The sequence below is a fragment of the Pygocentrus nattereri genome, chromosome 20 (assembly GCF_015220715.1).
Source record: "Pygocentrus nattereri isolate fPygNat1 chromosome 20, fPygNat1.pri, whole genome shotgun sequence".
NCBI classification, from domain to species: domain Eukaryota; kingdom Metazoa; phylum Chordata; class Actinopteri; order Characiformes; family Serrasalmidae; genus Pygocentrus; species Pygocentrus nattereri.
Window position 1 is genome coordinate 10,864,506 of NC_051230.1, and position 19,788 is coordinate 10,884,293.

General features: G+C 39.3%; 1 protein-coding gene across 4 annotated transcripts; it reads right to left on the reverse strand.

Annotated features, from left to right (window-relative positions):
- Window positions 1-17: 17 nt before the first annotated feature.
- man1b1b (mannosidase, alpha, class 1B, member 1b) lies at window positions 18-19,095 on the reverse strand. Of its 4 annotated transcripts, none has more exons than XM_017691227.2 (14): window positions 18,719-19,095; window positions 16,847-16,995; window positions 15,119-15,227; window positions 14,923-15,029; window positions 14,625-14,755; window positions 10,639-10,739; window positions 9,661-9,840; window positions 9,429-9,577; window positions 8,978-9,166; window positions 8,254-8,444; window positions 6,561-6,681; window positions 6,139-6,333; window positions 4,968-5,099; window positions 18-3,812 (listed from the first exon to the last, which is right to left on the reverse strand). In XM_017691227.2, exons 2-14 carry the CDS (start codon window positions 16,940-16,942, stop codon window positions 3,606-3,608), a joined length of 1,908 nt encoding a protein of 635 aa, XP_017546716.1. In that variant the 5' UTR covers window positions 16,943-16,995; window positions 18,719-19,095; the 3' UTR covers window positions 18-3,605. The 4 variants fall into 4 exon arrangements, with proteins under 4 accessions (XP_017546716.1, XP_017546718.1, XP_017546715.1 ...); XM_017691229.2 differs by having other exon boundaries at window positions 14,923-15,020; window positions 18,719-19,094; XM_017691226.2 differs by having other exon boundaries at window positions 14,625-14,758; window positions 18,719-19,094.
- Window positions 19,096-19,788: the final 693 nt, after the last annotated feature.

The following is a 19,788-nucleotide window of genomic DNA, read 5'->3' on the forward strand; positions in this document are numbered from 1 at the left end:
CAAAAAAGCACAACAGATTTCAGAAATAGGTATTTATTGACAAAAGGTTTCTTTGTACAAGCTTACCAATTTTACACACACACACACACACACACACACACACACACACACACACACACACTTCCCAATATTACAACCCTCAAATTTATAGCACAAACAAAGCCTAATTACCCTTGACAGATTCCAAAATCAGCTGACAGCTCGGGCACTTAACTGTTATTAGCATCAGCATTAGCAACAAGCTTCACCGATTAGCTGCTGTAAGGACCTCTTGAATGTGTTGTTGGTTTTTTTTTTTTTTTTTTTTTTTAAAGAATCCCACTTAAAACACATTGTCTTTGGTCAATGAATGATTAAGTACCACATCAATTACAGTAATTTAAAACATTTACACACGTCACTGGGAAAGCCCTTAATTGTGTATGTAAAATTGTAAGAACTTATTCTGCATTGACACATTACAACACAATGCACATAAGTTGGTTTGATTGATCATCAAATGGATATGGCATGTTCGGTTATTTACACTTCATAAATTCTATTATAAATACGCATAAAAGTGTTTCTCAGTATCTACAAGAAATCTGTAAACACAGCCACACTGATGGGATGGTTAAAATAGTGACATTTCCATACAAACATGATTCTCAGGACTCAAAATAGAACATTTCATTATCATTGCTCAGTAAGGAGTCAAAGGCACAGGTATGACAAAACATAAGGGATGTGATGACGAATCTATTCAGTCTTTTCAGCCCTCGTTGGTTATAACTGTTGGCTCATGTTCACACTTGAGCCCAGTTTCTGTCAGCCAAGACAAAATGCAACATGTGAAACTAACCAACAAGTAACTGATCAGTCCGTTTAAGAAATACAGCTACTTAATTTAACTATTTATACATTTACATGGTCTGATATACTACAGCTCAAGCGTATGAGAAGGCAAATCACATGTGCTGTTATGTAAAAAATAAAAACATCCATTTCTTATTTAGGTCCCCTGATAAGCAACATGGCAACATCAGTCACATAGATGGAGTAAATATTTAAAACTTCTGTTCTTCAAATGTGATATTGTGCTTACTAATCCCTCTTTAAAGAGACGTTTCATTTAAAAAAAAAATCTATCAACTGCAGAACTCACAGGCCATAAATAGTGTATGTCTGTAGAGGAAAACAAAAAAAAAATTTAATCTAAGCCTATAAACGACAAAAAGCCTATATACATAAATGGCAGTAACCTCTTTAGGCAATATGGGGTAAGGTCAAAAATCAACATTAAAAGAAAAATGAAGTATAAGCTTCATTTTACAAGACAATATCTACAAAAAAATGACATACATTGTTAAAAACAACAGCAAAATCTGATGGCAAGCACAAGGACATAAAACATCAAAACATGGAGGAGAAAAACAAAACAAACTAAAAATGCAGTAGTGCACGAGCACATTTCTCCCTCAAAATATACACTCGGGAGAAAAACAACACAAAGTGCTTATACAAAAAGCTTCACAGTTTGAAAGCAAATTACACTCCTCCTTGGGCTGAGCAAAACAGCATAAAACAAACAGCTAATTTTAGAGGGTGGGTGAACGGCAGTATAATTCCCGCCTGTCGCCCACTGCCTCTCTCTCTACAGTTCTGTAGCTTAGGCTATAATCACATCACGTCACAGCTGACTCACATACCCATACCGACTGCCGATCCCTCTCCGATGATGGAGGATGAGGAGTAAAGCACAGTCATATTGGATATGGTTAGGAATAATCCTGATAAAGCTCAGAGCACAGAGAGTACTGGATTGTGTTCTTATTGAGAGGAAGTTCCAGCATAAGTGAAACTGGGGAGAACAGAGGTATTCATCTCCAGACCCTGAATCTGGGTCCTGAATTTTGTGAAGAAGTTTGTCAAGTTAATGTCCCAAAGTATCAATTAAGCTACTTAAGCTACTTTGAGGTGCATTGCTGACACAAGCATTCAATTATGCATTAGTAGCTTGTGTAATCTCCATAGAAAACAGACATGAAAACTTGAGTGGTAAAAAAGGTGGCAAGTTCAAAAAACAATCCCCTGGTCCATTCTGGTGAACTCTAGCACTAAATAACAGGGGTATTTGCTGTTGCTATATTTAGTGAATAGAGTTCAATGACTATGGAAAAACAAGTCATCTCCAAATATTTTAATGTTTCTTTTTTTTGTTTTAGGCATTATGACTTTTGTTAAGAATGTGTTACTTTTCACACAAAGGCTAAATTTTATATCTTCCTATGAGATCCCACAGTGTTATAAATTGTGACTATTCAAAAATGTACTCATTATGCGTTCTACTTGCTCCACAAGGCATGTTGTGCTTGGACTCCTATGATCGCCACTTGCAATGATGGTCGGTAAGCCTTCAGAGCAGTTCACAGAAATAAACATGTAGTTTCAGTACACAGTTCACGTTTCACTAATATTGTCTTAGTTATGATTGGCTCATAAAAAGTAATAATACATCTGTAGATTGGCTGAAAAGGACAGTGAGCTACGGCTGCAGCCGGTGCTGTTTGGGGGATTGTAGCAACTGATGGTGAATTTTTAAAACCAATCCAAAAAATAGAACAGAACATTTATACACCACTGTTATTTTTTGAGTGAACTTGAACTTCAGTCATAGGACTTTATAACTGTGCTTCATGTACATTCATAAAGTCAATAAGTGTGAAACACTTCACTCAGCCAAAGAGCTGATCAGCAAAACAACCACTCAGCACACGGTAGTAGTAATGCTAGCATCCTACTGCCCAAAACCTGTTTGCTGTAGAAAATCACAAAAAAAAATTAAATAAATAAAAAAAAATACAGTTCTGTATTTTTTGATTCCTTAATGAAATTCATTCTACTACTTTCCAAAATTAATAGAAGGTCCAGCACAAAAGGTTAGAAACAAGATTAATTTTCCGTTTTTAGTCCTTTTTCTCCGTTCACCCCATTTATTGATGACTTGATATAACTGGAGAAATAGGAACTAGCCAGGATCCCCTTAATCTATCTCTGGATTTTGAGGTGGTATACACTTGTTAGCTGTGCATGTCATTGCAATTCAGCAACATAACTTTAACAATTTGAACCTGAATGCGTATTCTCATTCGAGACCACATCTTGCCCCACGAGACTTAAGTAATGTGACATGAACAGGTGTCTACAAACGTTCTGTTATATAGTGCACGACACTAAGTAGCCAATCAGTTACACCAACCGTTCAGTTAATAATGATGACAAAATCCAGGCCCAGAAACTGGATTTGAAATCCAGAGTTGAAGACTTGTGATGTTGAGTGTGATTTCCACACCAAACATGAAAATAAAAAGACAATAAAAGAAGCGAACCACTTCACTCCCTGTTCACTGACACTTATGCTCTACATGTACTCACTGTTTTTGTAAAGGCTACTACAATCATCTCATTTAATCAAATGAACTCCAATCATGAAAATAGTCTTGTTCCCAGAGTTGAAAAAGAAGCATGGCAGTTTAGATATCAAAGGGATTGAGAAATCCTTGTGTAAGGCCCTGAGAGAAGTGTGTGTGTGTGTGTGTGTGGGTGTCCGTCCATGTCTGTGCCCATTACTCTGCCTGTGGCCATATGGGCAAAGGATGGGCCTCTGTATTGAAGACATACTTGTCCAAGCTGATAAGGTTAGGATCGTCTGAAAACAGCAGGTAGAAGTATTTAAGCGTCTCTCCGAGGAAGAAACTCTCCATCTTGTCTCGGGGACTCGGATATTTCGGGTCCCGCACATTATTGATGGAGGTATAACCACCCGTCTCGACCTAGGGGGACAAGCTAGCTTTAGAATTAAGGGGAAACCTGGGACATGTCTCAAAAAACAGTATTTCCTTTGATAACCAACTTAAAGCTTAAACCCTGGACACTCTCATAATCAGTGAAATGTTTTTACCAAACTCTACAGCACCATGAAAACTTGTGCTGCATGATGAAACTGCTCCACAGCAGGTCAGAGTTTGGATCAAATACAGCCATAGACCAGTCAGGGCTGAAGTTCTGACCATGCAGGTCAGCTCCTATAAGTACTAACATGGTGACAGTGTCAACAGCACTGTTTTTCTGTTATGCATGCTTGATTTCCTACATGTTTATGTTGTGTGATTTCTTTCTTCTTCTGTGAAACATAAGCCACTGTACTCTATATTTCAAACGAATGCCTGTTTAATAAAAATGTCACACTTTCATGTGCATGAAGATTAATCACAGCGTATCTAAACCTAGATTAACAACAAAAGTTGTTAACCGTCATGGTAAAATGCTAACCACAGCTGCATTTGTTTGGTTTTCTGAAGCTGAAACCTAGTCAGAAACTCCAAGTTGAACCTATTTTGTGAGACAGGCCTGGAGAATATGAAGAAAAGGCATTGAAAAAGGCAAACCAAAAGTAAAGAACCCCAATGGAGCAACTCAAAACCTAATGACATGAGAGGAGCTGTGCATGAAAGCAACTGAAACATTTAGTGCACGATTGAGTCACTGACACCTTCGTTGGGCTTGCAGCCAGCACTGAACAGGGAATGGAGTGACTGGAGACTACTTAACTCTTTCATGTATTACAAATAAATATTACAAAGATAGTTGGCCATTTGTATAATGCTAATGCATGTTTCAAATTCTTCTATCAGTCTCTCTTACAGTAAGAAACAAAAATACACACCCATTCAAAAACTTTTTTTTGACATTTTTTAATATATTTAGAGGATTCCTAGAATAGATACTTTTTAATTACGATTTTCTAAACAATGAAAGGTTCTGCATGGTTTATTATTTATCAGTATAAAGCTAATTTGTATTATTTTGAATACAAAATACCTTAATAACTCAATAAACAGAAAAATATACACACTGCTAATTTGAGTAAATAATACAACCTTAAACTGAAGTATGGCCAGAGAGCAGAGATTTTCTGTCCTACTCACCCTTGTGTACGTATTGAAGCTTTGAAGGATCTCCCAACCCCAGTTCTGGTACTTCTTGTCCTTGGTGAAGCGGTACAGGTAGAAGAGGCTTTCCACAGTCTCTGGTCGTAAGAGGTTGTGTCTGTCTGCAAGCTGTGGATGCACAATGGACAAAAACCTTTTATCTATGACTGCTCAACAGACAGAACAGACAGACATAATACAGTAGCTCTAGGTTTACAATGAATTAACTTAGGGCTGCAAAGACAGAATATTCTAATTATTATTATTCAGGTAAATTAATCAACAAATCTATTAATCGGCTTAAATGTGGCTTATAAATGTGAAGAGCTGTAGCAAAAAAATTGGCCATGTTCTGACAAACTGAGGCACTGTTCACAAAGAACTGTATATAAACACATCTTGCTGTGTTTGAGCCACATCATAACTCTGAGCGGCTATAAGTGCTAACTTTAGCGAAAAATATATGCAATAATAATAAAAGTGTACATTGAAGTTGCAGCTCATCAGGTAGTAGCATCATTTGACCGGTTTTACATCTTAACGCCAGTCTGTAGTATTTTTAGTTCAAGAGGCGAGCTCTGTGTGATGAGGTTTCCAGGAGAACAGATGGTATTCCATCCTATCATGCAAGATAATGACCTTCAGTGATTTTTGTACAGGTAATTTTAGCTCATTCTGACAATTCAGTCTGTCCTCATAGAGTTGTTTGGTTTGGTAGAACACTGGCACAGAAAGAAAGCCATCACTGCCTGACTGTTCTGCTGTCAGCATGTTTTATTCTAGCCAAAGCTAAAGTTGTGCTTCCATGGAAAACCAAGTCAGACTTGCATTTCGCTGCTGTTGGAACAAAACCTCTCATCTCCAAAATGGAAAATTTACAGAAGGAAAAAAACCTACTTTACTTTTATTGTACATCAAAGTAATCAGATTCTTTTTTTCGGGTAATTCTCGGCTGTCTCTTTTGGCCCATTCATCATAAAATTTACCCTCAATGTAAAGAGAAAAAGGGTACAAGGTTTAGTTTCAACAGCAGCGATATGTTGTAAGTGACTACTTCATCCTCCAATTTAAGAAAATGTTCCCTGCATTGTATTACATAATTAAAGCAAGTTCCCAAATACTTCCAGCTTGCTTACTGTGGGAGACACAGTTTAACGTCCCCACTCACTTTAACATCTACATCCTGTATGCTGCCCGTCTGCATGCTGAAGTGTGCGATCTCCGGAGCCAAGCCTGTCTCCATCTGGGTGTACATCTGGTAGCAGGTCTCCATCAGCTGCTGCGCCAGCTCCATGTGCTCAGTGGCGAGGCCATGATGTGCCCCCAGGGCCAGCGTACCAGGCAGAAAACACACCAAGTGGTCCTGAGGGAAACGGGAGAAAGAGAGAGACAGAAAAAGAGAGAATAAACACTTTATTTATGGCAGCCTCTGTAACATATTTCTTTAATCTCCTGCTTACCTAAAAACATCTATTTTAAGAAATGGTTTCTGAACAGCAAAACATCAATGTTTAATACAAATATAGCTCACAGTGGGCTTTTAAATTTAGAATAACATTTCTGTTATTCAGACAGGCAGCTGTCACATACCATTTTGGGAGTGAAATGACCGTGAGACAGTTCTCCCACAAATGTAAGGCCAAGAGGAGAAGATTTCTTCAGCAGGTTCTTTTTAATCCCCTCTACAGCCTGCAGATAGTCCTCCAATAACCTGCACATGAAACACAATACACGGAGGGTGTGCATGTAAATGTTTCAGTTATTTAATCTTGTGGGTAAATGCTGCACGGAAGAGTGGATACAAAGTTGAGAGAGGAAGGAAACGCAAGACAAAATGCAAGTGTCAAGAAAGAAGAAGAACAAACATTAAAATGGACAGAAGAAAGGAGAGATGGACAGAGGGAGAGAGAGAAAAAGAAGGAGAGAGAATACAAGAGTGTGTGAGCGGAAGAGATAGGTATGAAAAATACAGGTATGAGACAAGAAGAATAAAGATAACGAGAGAGAAGGGATATGCAAAGAAAAGAGAGAGAAACGGAGAAGGAGGGAGTGAGAGACAATGTAAAAGTGAGAGAGCAAGAGACAGAGAAAGAAGATGAGGGAATGCAAGAACCTGAAAAAAAGAAAAATGAACAAGAAAGAGAAACAGAGCTAGTGAAGAAGGAAGAGGGGAACAGAGAGAGAGAGAGAGAGAGAGAGAGAGAGAGAGAGATAAAAAAAGAAAGAGGAGGAAATGAAGAACTGTGTGATGAGGGCTACCAAAAGAAGAAACCGAGAGGAAGAATGCAAGTGAAAAGAGAGAAACAGGAAGCGGGGAGAGAGAATGAAAAAGGAGGGAAATAACAGCAGAAGAGTCAGACACAGTAACAGAGGCACTGCAAGAGTGTAAGAAAGAAAAAAAAATGAATAAAAAGAGTCAAAAAGGGGAAAGGGAGGACAGAGAGAATGAGAATGAGAGAGCGTGTAAAAGTGAGAAAGACAGACAGACAGAAGGATAGAGCTGGAATGAAAGTGAGGAAGAAAGAGTGGAACAAAGAGAGCAAGAATGAGAAAATAAAGGCCAAGAGACATAGAACATAAGCAGGCGAGAACACGAGAGTTGAAATTCTTCTATTAAACTCAAACTCACAGATACTCACTGTGGTTCACTGCTGTCTTAACTACTCATCTAGAGCAGGCAGAGCTCCCCGGGGCCGTTTAAGACATTCTGCTTTGTGTACGCACACAGATCCAAACCCATTCAGATTGAATTTGTCTCTAAGAATCACTGCACAGCCTTCATCCCCCTGACTGATATATCCACAGTGTTGCCACATTGTTTTACTGTATAGGCCACGGCACTGGCTAAATCAGAATGGTTTAGCGGGGTGCCGTGGCTGTGCAAATGGCTCTCTGTTACTGCGAATAAATGTTTAATGCCTCACTTTTAACCGCATTCCGCCCCTGGAGATAAAACCAATATCACCCAACAGGCTATGAATATTTTAAGTCCTTATGTACACATGCCATTTGTCAGAGCAAAGGAGGCAATAGAGGCACCATGCAGTTTAATCAGACTCAGAATATTGTGGAGAGTTAGGTAAGTGCTGAGTAGATCAAACAGGGACAAGGGAATGAAAGCTGTCGTCTGTGTCAGCAAGCTACATAATCCAGATTGATGTTACCTGCTGTGAGACAGCAGCGGTTCAGGCTTCAGGAACAGCAGAGAGGGGACAAGGGACAAACTCTTATGTAAAAAGAAAAGAAAAAAAAAAAGCAGCAGAGAGAGAGACAGCTGACTCACTCAGTCTCCTTCTTGCCACCCTGGATCCATTGCTTGAGCAGGTACTCATAGTAACTGTCAGCCCTGGCGCCCAGAGTGTAGATGCCCAGGTGGGTGAACTGCCCGTTGTTGGTGTTGATGAACATGGGCACCAGACCATCGTGCTTGCCCTCCAGTTTGTGCACCTGCTGCATTACCTCCATCACTGCAGCCTGGAGACAGAGAACCAAGTCAAGAATTAAGACATTTCAACAGAAAGGAGGGCAAATCTACACCGACTTCATTGAAGATTTCTTTCAGAATCTCAAAGTTTTGCAAATAACTTACACATTTACACAATTTGTCCACTTAGCACAGATTTTGTCGATCAGCAGAGACATGTTTGCTGTCCAAATTTTGCGTGTTTAGTTTTAAACAGGAGCTATGAGACTATATGCCCTTTACCTGCCTGACAAGTAAGAAATTGAGGTTGTGCCCATTGTGGCGTGAGCCAATGATTTGAAGAATGTCTTTAACTTCCTAAATTCTAGCTTATTATTTAGTTATTTACCTTAATGCTTCAATAACTACTATGAATTATGCAGTAACTAATATGAAACAAATAAGTAGGCCATGTTAGAAAAGTACTAAAAGGAACTGACACATAAACTAACACATTGGCCCGTAGGGTTTAAGGGGTTAATAATCTACTGTTATGACACTAAACAGAAGATCTGATCCACACACAAACAAACAATGCCTCCACCTGGTATTTAGGGTCTCCAGTGAGGCGGCCGAGTTCACGGAACTCCAGTTGGATGCTGGTCACTTCGGCCACAGTGCTGTCAGAGGTCCAGCGCGGGGGGTGAGCAGTGCCTTTGCCGATGTTTACATCCGAGTATGGGATTTTAGAGGGAGTGCTGAAAGCGGGCATCAGCCTGGAGCCAATGTCTTTCTGCAAAAGACCAAAAATAACATCTAAAATCCAGAACTGTGGGATGCTGTTGGACTTTAACATTACCATATTGTTGCCCAAAATAGATACGCCTACGATGAGAGGCTTTGAAGTGCCTTGAAGGCTTTTTATTTTCACAGGTTGATGTGTGACTAAGAGGGGAGCATTTGCAGGGAATGACTGTACTAATAGCAGAAGGAGTGGAGGTGGCACTAGATGCTGTACAACACATACAGCTACCTCACTTTACACACATACTCACAGCTTTCTCCAAGAACAGTGCGTCACCGGTCAGATGGTAAGTGCTGAGCAGACCACCCAGGATGCGAATAGTGCTCTCGAACAGATTCACATCCACATTCTTGTTAAAGGAGAGTTCTGTGGCCACCCACTGCTTGGCTTCTTCAAACTCTAGCAAAGTAAACACCACATAGCAGCCACTTCAGTGATGCTCCAATAATGACTGCACAGCAAAAGATGAGAAGTAAATTAACCTTTCTTCAGATCCAAGATCCACATAGTATCCAGTGCATCAATGAGAGTCAAACCCAGCCCAAACCATTCTGAATATGATTTGGAAACAGGTTTGAGCTCATCATGACCCCAGGCGAAGTCCTTGTAGCCCTTCCAGGCATGTCTGAAAGCTTCCCTCACTGCCTCCAGTCTGCTCTCCACTAGAAGAGGAGAAATACTGAATTACTGAATGAAATATGAATCCAAAGCACTTCATCTGCAATATAAGAAAACACCAAGCATACTTTTATACTTGCAACGTTAAAAGCATCAACACTATATACGTATGGTCAGCTCTAGATTCTTCACAGACATCCAACCAGGCAAGTCTTGACAGATAATTGTTTGAAAAAACCTCAGACAGATGTTCAGATTTTGACAGATCTCTCAAACCAATATAGGATGTCATTAATTATACTACAAAGTGGCAGAACATTTATGTAATACTGGCTCTTGTGCTAAAACATCTGCATTACACAAATTTTATTGTTTCTGTAAACCCCCTACACAAATAAATGTTATATTTCTTTATAATGCCAATCCAGATGGATCTAGTCCCAGGTTCTTTATGTTTTACACACTTATACATCAGCATTTGTATCGGCATCTGAAAATGGTCTATGACTGATCGGGACACTTACAGCACACACATTAAAAAACACTGCAATATCGCAATAATGATCCACAAACGATATGTTGCGCAGCCATACGATCGATTAAACTAAACTTTTCCTTGAGCCTCATCCTTTCTCTAGACCTACCTTAATCTCCCCCACTACACCTCAACCTAACCTAAACCTGCCTTACAGCTTCTGAAAATCTGGTAACGATATGACAGCTTGTCAATGAACAACAAGAAAACATCTGACAGTTCAAACTCTACATAAACACTAGTGCCACAAATTTCCAGGAAGTAGGTGTTTTCAGTACAAGATCTGAGAGAGCATACATCAACCAACCTAGCTGCGCCGCTGAAGGGTCCTCAGGCTCCACTGCCTTCTCTTTCTCCTTTGCGTTAGGGTCCGTGCCCTGCTCTGCTTCAATGACAGCCCCACGCCAACTACAAGCCACAAAAGATTTAGTGTTAGTACCATGACAAAATATATTTTTGACACAGAGGTAAATAAAAAAAGAACTCTCAACATACACTTTGCTCTTTTTTTCCCCAAAAATCCCATTTATAAAACAAGAATGCTCGGTCTGATAAAAGCATAATTAATACAAACAAGCAATTTTCTGAAAAAAAAAAAAGACAACATAATGGAGCTCATTTTAAGAGAGCACTAGAAACCATTATGTCAGTGTGCTGAATATCACAAATATTTTTATACTTGATTCCCAGAGCACAGTGTATGGCAACCCATACAAAAATACCCAATTACTATGCATGCCATGACACTAGGGCTTTAATCAGGCCTGACATTTTGGGCTGGAACTGATCAAAGCTCAACAACATCCTGCATGAAACTGTCCTGAACGGGCCTATTATACACCTAATATTTGTAACTGTAGTGTTTCAATGATAGGAAGTTAAATTACCCTGTACATCACAGATGAATAAAAAAAATGTAAAATAATGATAAAAGAAAATAACCAGCTGTGCAAAATTAAGTTTGTAGTTTAAAGTTCCCCTTTAACTAATTTATACTTCAAGCAATTCTTTAGTGGAAAAAAATAATTTTTTCGTCTGGATAAACATTTCCAAATGTATATTTGGCCAAAGAAAAAAATAAAAGTGTCCTTTTGGGTGCACTAAGCTGTGCTCTTCTGAATGTCCTGTATTATTTACTTCAGCCCTATTGTCTCAGTGGGCCTTGTGAACATCGGTGCTAAATTCGTTCAACAACACAGGTGATGACTAAAAAAATAAATAAATAAAACAAGGAGAAATATCTTGACTAAGAGCGGTTCAGACAATTATTTCAAGCTCTGCATGGCACCCCTACCAACATTTCATCCAAAGCACACTTGTTTGACGCTTGAGAAAAATGTTCTAAGCATTTAAGCTTTGCATTTATTCACTTGTGAACGCTTGCACTAAGAACAATCACCTCACAGTCATTGAGTCATGAGATTTGGACAATGGGTAAGACTATTTGAGCAGGGGCATAGTCAACTGGTGGCCAGTACCACTACGGCATGAAGCCTGGCCACCCCTTTGGCCACACCAGTTATGCAAAGTGTGACAATCATCGTCAATAATGCAGTCACCAGAGAAAAACGGTTTTACCCTGTGAGAACTATGCTTATGGTGAAAAGCTGCTATCAGCACAGTTACCAATCAGATGTGAGTCTGAACACACTGGTCTCAATAATCAATATAGCTCACTGTACTGATAACTGAAATAAGCTATTATTCTGAGCAAACCAGTAAGAATGAATAAGACCAGTGTTAAGAAACTTTAACACTGGTCTCATTCATTTTGCTTAATGAAGCAGCAAACACTGGTTTTATGCATTAGGAAACACAGTCAACATCTACATCAATGTAGTACAGTACTACTGTCTTGTCATGCTCTGTGTGGATCACATGACGTGGATCTCAAGATGACTAACCACTTTAACTCTGCTCAGCAGAAAAAAATAATACAAGAGCAAACAAACATTTTACTATTACAAGTTTTAATCACTTTCTGCTTTTCTAGACTAAAAACGGCACTTAAAATGGGGTTAACTGGACAATGATGTTATTTCGTTAATCTACACATAATTATCACCTCATTAATCAACTGCCCAGTATTCTCGTTTCCATTGTGCACTGCGTCCCTTACAGAAACCACAGAGCACAGAGGAGGCCCGTCAGCCACATTATAAAAAGTAAGATTAGACAAAACCTGCAAATGACCCAAAATTACTCAGATGTAAAGATGTGTCTCATTAACTACAACTGCAAACGTCAGGCTGTGTGTTCAGACTTAATTCATCTGAGCTGAATCCAGTGCTAAGGTCAGCATGTCACCAGCTACTATTAGATTGTTTGCTGCTTTATCATTTGACTCACAGGTGACCTGTAGTGATGGCTGCCTAAATCAGTAACTCCTATGACCTAAAATATTAGTCACTGAAAAAATGATGTATTTAACTTACTTTTTTCAAATGTGTAAATAATTAGTTTCGTCTTTCAGTTTACTTCCAGTATTAACTGTGTTGAGTGCATTCAATGCAATTTTACTTTATTTTAAAAACTTAACACTAGTATATACACAGAAAAACACTATTAATCACTGATTTTTTTTTTTTGGCGCACCCAATAAATGTACTGTATCTAACCTGGTCTCCCCTTTGTAAAAGTTCTAGCTACATCCCTGTATTTGAGCAAACTACAACCCCAATTCCAATGAAGTTGGGACGTTGTGTAAAACATAAATGAAAACAGAATATGCTGATTTGCAAATTCTTTTCAAACTATATTCAATTGAATACACTACAAAGACAAGATATTTAATGTTCAAACGGATAAACTTTTTTGTTAAAAACTTTTTTTTGATAGAAGTTTTTTGCAAATATTCACTCATTTTGAATTTGATGCCTGCAACACGTTCCAAAGAAGTTGGGACAGCGGCATGTTTACCTCTGTGTTACATCACCTTTCCTTTTAACAACACTCAATAAGCATTTGGGAACTGAGGACGCCAATTGTTGAAGCTTTGTAGGTGGAATTCTTTCCCATTCTTGCTTGATGTACAACTTCAGTTGTTCAACAGTCCGGGGTCTCCGTTGTCGTATTTTGCGATTCATAATGCGCCACACATTTTCAATGGGAGACAGGTCTGGACTGCAGGCAGGCCAGTCTAGAACCCGCACTCTTTTACTACGAAGCCACACTGTTGTAACATTTGCAGAATGTGGCTTGGCATTGTCTTGCTGAAATAAGCAGGACGTCCCTGAAAAAGACGTTGCTTGGATGGAAGCAGATGTTGCTCCACAACCTATATATACCTTTCAGCATTAGTGGTGCCTTCACAGATGTGCAAGTTACCCATGCCATGGGCACTAACACACCCCCACACCATCAGAGATGCTGGCTTTTGGACTTTGCGCTGATAACAATCCGGACAGTCCTTTTCCTCTTTGGCCTGGAGGACACGACGTCCATGATTTCCAAAAACAATTTGAAATGTGGACCCACTTTGCGTCAGTCCATCTCAGATGAGCTTGGGCCCAGAGAAGCCGGCGGCGTTTCTGGGTGTGGTTGATATATGGCTTTCGCTTTGCATTGCAGAGTTTTAACTTGCACTTTTAGATGTAACGACGAACTGTGTTCACTGACAATGGTTTTCTGAAGTGTTCCTGAGCCCATGTGGTAATATCCGTTACAGAATGATGCCAGTTTTTAATGCAGTGCCACCTGAGGGATCGAAGGTCACAGGCATTTAATGTTGGTTTTCTGCCTTGCCGCTTACTTGCAGAGATTTCTTCAGATTCTCTGAATCTTTAGATGATATTATGGACTGTAGATGATGAAATCCCTAAATTCCTTGCAATTGCACATTGAGAAACATTGTTCTTAAACTGTTGGACTATGTGCTCACGCAGTTGCTCACAAAGTGGTGAACCTCCACCCATCCTTGCTTGTGAAAGACTGAGCCTTTCAGGGATGCTCCCTTTATACCCAATCATGACACTCACCTGTTTCCAATTAACCTGTTCACCTGTGGAATGTTCCAAACAGGTGTTTTTTGAGCATTTTTCAACTTTCCCAGTCTTTTGTTGCCCCTGTCCCAACTTCTTTGGAACGTGTTGCAGGCATCAAATTCAAAATGAGTGAATATTTGCAAAAAACGATAAAGCTTATCTGTTTGAACATTAAATGTATTGTTTTTGTAGTGTATTCAATTGAATATAGGTTGAAAAGGATTTGCAAATCATTGTATTCTATTTTTATTTATGTTTAACACAGCGTCCCAACTTCGTTGGAATTGGGGTTGTACATTAACATGCTCACCTGATGAGTGGCTTACTCCCATCACCTTCCTCCACATTCTTCACCTCTGCTCCACGGAGCTCGGAGCTGTTCCCTTTATTCTGCAAACGGCTCTGCAGGACAGGTGGTCCGCGCTTATGAGAGTTTCTTCTCTGCTACAAGAAAAAGAGGACAACTAGTTAGGACAATGGCAACGTGTAGCTTTCATCTGAAAAGGCACCCCACCATTGTATGGTTAAAATCAGGTTAGTCACAAAACAAGGCCATTAAAAAAATGAAAACTGCTCTCAATAGTGAGAAATAAGTGGGTCACACTAACCTCAGAAGGTGGCTCAGGAAGAAGAGGCCTGCCCTGATTCTTCAGCTCAACAACAAATGGCTGCTTCCCTTCAACACTGTTCTCCTCTACTGCTGTGTCTGAAAGAGCTTAAAGCAATAAGTACTGCCACAGTGCCTCAAAATAGATCCATACATTTCTAGCTATTCATGCCTAAGCTTCATAAAGACATGCGTACCTCCCCACTGGGCTGAGAGACTGGGGTACGTGGCAATTCCACCAATCAGCAGCAGAACCAAGACGAACAGGATAAGGCTGCGCTGCAGGCGGGATAACTGCTTCCATTTCTGCAAAGAAACCAGGACAAGATGAGAGTATGTGTACATTTCAAGAAGTCAGCTTGAATCCAGTAAAATACCACAGTCACGTAACTCGAGTTCTGTGTAGATCTAAGTTTTAATAAAGACTTCTTCTAATAAAAGTATTCAAAAAGGGCAATTTTACAAACTACTAAAAAGAAATTTTTAAAACAGTCTTTGCAATACAATACAGTGTATCAGTACTTCTCAGACTCTGTCTAAAAGTATCCAGACACCCCTTTAAATTAGTATATTCATCTACATTTAAGCACCCATTGCTCACATATGTAATCAATTGTGCATACAAAACTTGTGTATCCTCCACAAGCACTGCCACCAGTATGGGACAGTCTGGAGCATTTAAGCCTAGGGACACCATGCTCAATGCTGAGCATCGGCTAGAGGGGCATAAAGCCCCCCAGCAACGGGCTGCGGAGCAGTGGACCTGCACTGTGATGAACCACCTTCTTTGAGATAAGGCTGAAACAATTATTCAAGACTAACGATAACGCAGACCCTAAAAATAATCAAAAAATATTTATTTATTATGTCATCTTTGACCAATGGCTTTGATTCGGAAGCAGAGCGACGTAAATGGATGAAGCTGATTTTAGCTTCTAGTCAAAATGTAACTGCTGCACCATTTAAAGTTGGAAGGAAAAATTTGAGTTAGACGCTGGCGATTTGGAAGCCAACGTTAACATAGCAGTAAAAGATAGCTTTCCCTCCACGCCAGTACAGTTTGCACTGTAAGTGGTTTGTCAAAATGAGCTGATGTTAGCTGTAAAGAAAATATCACTGAAGATCTCCATGTTACATTAATCATGTTAAGCACTGGAATATTCTGAGCTATATATGTTAATTAGAGGTATTTAGCAGCTACTTCGATAAACTACTGAACATTCAGCAGCTCGTACTGTCACAGGGCTACACACATTAGCTAGCTAACTATCTAAAATTGGTTTATTATTATACAATATTACTTCCATTAACATATTTTGCAAGCACAGATTTAACATGGGGGAAAAAAATCTCTTCAAACGGAGCCCGTCCAGTGAACTAGCATAGTAAATGGTCATGCTGCAGCCTGAGGAGCTTTAACAGTAATCAACAAATTTGTTATTATACCACTATTGGCTATTGCTTAATGTAGTTCAAAATTATGGTCACTCTGAAACAAATTCCCACAATTTTTTTTCCTGTGCGGTTTCAGCTCCTGGTGGACAGTAAAACGTTTGGCAGCCTTCTGACAAATTGACGTGCTGTTACAAAGTTTTGTGTTTAGTAGCAGGCTGACTGATCATTTGTAGATTAACTCACACGAATGATAAAATATCTAGATATATTGTAGCCCTAAATTAAGATGAGTTGGAATGGCGTTTATCCAGGACTGACCATCCATCAGTTCCTGACCTCACTATGCTCTCCTAGCTGAATGCAATCAAATCCTCACAGCAATGTTCCTTCATCTAGTGCAAAGGCTTTCCTTACTGCAGCAAAGTTGGACAAAGTGTCTACAAACTTTTAACCCTACTGTGCATGTCTAGTCAGTGCTGGTTCTAACAGTTCAGTCATTACAAGGATGGTGGATGTAAATGTAATCTCACCCGCCAGCAAGACTGTCTGCGCTGCTTGCCGTTCGTGTAGCCTCCACTTTCAGATACAGTCAGAGATACAAAATCCCTTCTTGACGGCGGGAGCATGTCTGTCTCTCCCCGCAGGGAGAACACAGACAATGCTATGAAGACTCACTGGGCTGTAAGCAAAACAGAATGAGGACAGTAATGGTTTAAACCCTGATCATCAAAGCTGCAGGGCCAGTTTAGCAGGCATCCTCTCTCATGGGAATAGTAATGCGTTAGTAATACCAGCTGGGTTAAAACCATTTAACATGTGCTGTAATCAGAAGATCTCATCCAGACAGAATAAGTCACTTCTTCTGACTAGATAACTCATATCAATCTTACCAAGCTGAACAAATTCTCTTTTTTATGAAGTAATACAAAAAAAAAAAAAAACGTGGAATAATACAAAAACAATGCTGTTTCAGTCAGATAAATGTATAAAATAAATAAAATGATTTTATATGCTAGTCCTGTGTGCCTTCACAGGTTTCAAAGAAATAGTAGGACACAAAGAAATTGCGATAAAAATAAGAAATATTGTACAAGATGTAGGCTGTGTAGCAAGAATGCATGATGGTACCTGAATCACATACTTATCAGCAGATTATTGACGCTCATTGTTAAAAATAAAATGACCAGCATTGATTTAGACTTGACTGATTTTTCAAATGATGATGTATTTATTGTACTTAGGAAAAGAAGAATGTTCAGGCAACTGCGTTAAAATGTTTATACTTTATTCCTTTTAGTGCATGTAATGTTTCTCCATGATGCTAATCCAGGTGGGATAAATGGGATATTGGCATTGTCGCCCAATTCCCATAATGCTGTAATCTCTACCATCCAGCATTGAGAATACAGTTTTAACAAAATGAATTCATCATATTTCCAAAATACAAAAGAAATATCATGGCACATAACTTTTAATAAATCAATCAATTATAATGTTAATACATGATTGTAGTATATCATGAAAATGTCATACCTTTTTGTTATGAAAAATCGTCCGTAATGAAATATCATTTGGAATATTTAAATCCACACTGTACGCTATTCTTGTATATAATAAAAATATGAATATGCCAAATGACTGCAAATTTTAAACAGTACTGTAGGTGATGAAATAATCCCTTCATGCAGAATGCATTATATTTCAAATGTGCAAGTTAAATCTCACGGCAGATAACAACAACAACAACAACAACAACAACAACAAAGTAATAATAATAATAATAATAATAATAATAATAGATCATTATAGTATAGCACGCATCAGTTAATGCCTTCTTGCTCGTAAAATTATTTTAATATTCGATAAAATATCTAAAAATAGATTTGACAAATAGTTTGAGATACTGAAATCCACACTGTATGCTATTCTTGTATATAAAAGATATTAATATGGGAAGCAAACTGTTGAACAGCAGTGAAAGTGCTTCTTACACTGTAAGGGCTTCTATAGCCACATAACCTAGTGCCCTACACCGCACCTGGGATTCAGCATTATTAATAACAATATTTCCCTATTTCTGACAACTGTGGCTCAGAAACTTAATCTAGGTTAGTTAAACATGAAGCCGCTGAATAGCAAACCGGAAAAACCAAGAAAGATACGGATTTCACCCGTGGCTGGCTATAGTGAGCTCCTTTTATGTTTTCACAGAGGAAAAACACAAAACAGATAAAAGCAAGTTAAATGTATTTTGTTTTAGCGAGTGCTTACGTTAGTCATAAAGTGTAAGATAGTTACACAGCACGACCCTGTTGGTTTAGTTTGGGTATATTAATCTTATCTCCACGATAGCTGTTTTCATTCAACCATATGTCACAAAAATGTAATAAAAGCCGCTTTACCTCTCTGTCTCACCGCGGTTCCGCTGCAGACCAGCCGTCCTGGGCGGAGCTCGTTCGACTCAGGGATTCACGCAAGTCCGTGGCATGACGAAGGCCTCCTCCGCTGCGAGCCGACATGCACCAGAAACGCGCCGTCTCATGACTTTACAACAGAGAAGAGCCCCATCGCTCTCAAAGTGAGTACATTTTAACACCGAATAAAAACAACACGAATCTGTTCCGGCACGAATCGCTCCAGCGCTATAAATCAGGATACACGGCAGTTTAATCTCTGACGTGGTTTCACTGCCACTAAAACAACAGGAAAACGCACTTGTTTTGGCTTCGCTCGCAGGTTGTCATGTGCCGAAGCTCCCGTAGTAGCGGCTGGTTTCGCCACAGCTTCCCATGGGGCGCCTTCTCCAGCTCCAATGAGAAGCCCTCCTGTTTCTGATAGGCTGAAAACAGCGTTAACGCAGCTAAAGCTGGGCGATGTCGACAACATTCAATACCACGATGTTTTCTGAATACAGCGCGGTATGGCTGCATTTCTGAACGGCTTTTGATGACAGTTAGTAACCCCAAAGCTGCAGAAAATCGGACTTTGTCAGTTTACATGCACTTAAATAATCAGACAGTGGGAAGCTCTACGTGAGACACGCAGTAATCAGATGTCTGCTTTGCAACCAGCCACAGAAGACGTGACGTAAACATAACGTAAAACTCATGCCGCGTTTGTTTTTTTTTAAACATAGCGCCACTTTAACTGAAACTACAAACACATATCGTCTAGAAGATGAAGAATATTTAAATCCTTTATTTAGTGTTTGGTTTCTGCGCCGCTCCAAAAGTGTTTTGCTGCCATCTCACCACAGCCACCGTCTGAGCCACAGTCAAAGGGGAATTCCACCCGTTTTTCAACATTTCTGTATTATTAAGTAGTTAACATGTAAACAAAGTCTTTTAGAGTGGTTAGATTTGAAATACACCCTTTTAGAGGAAATGTTAATATCTTTCAATAGTAAGGAGCCCATAAGGTCATTATTTAATAAGACATGGCCACAAATGAATAAACTGTGGCCACGAGTTAA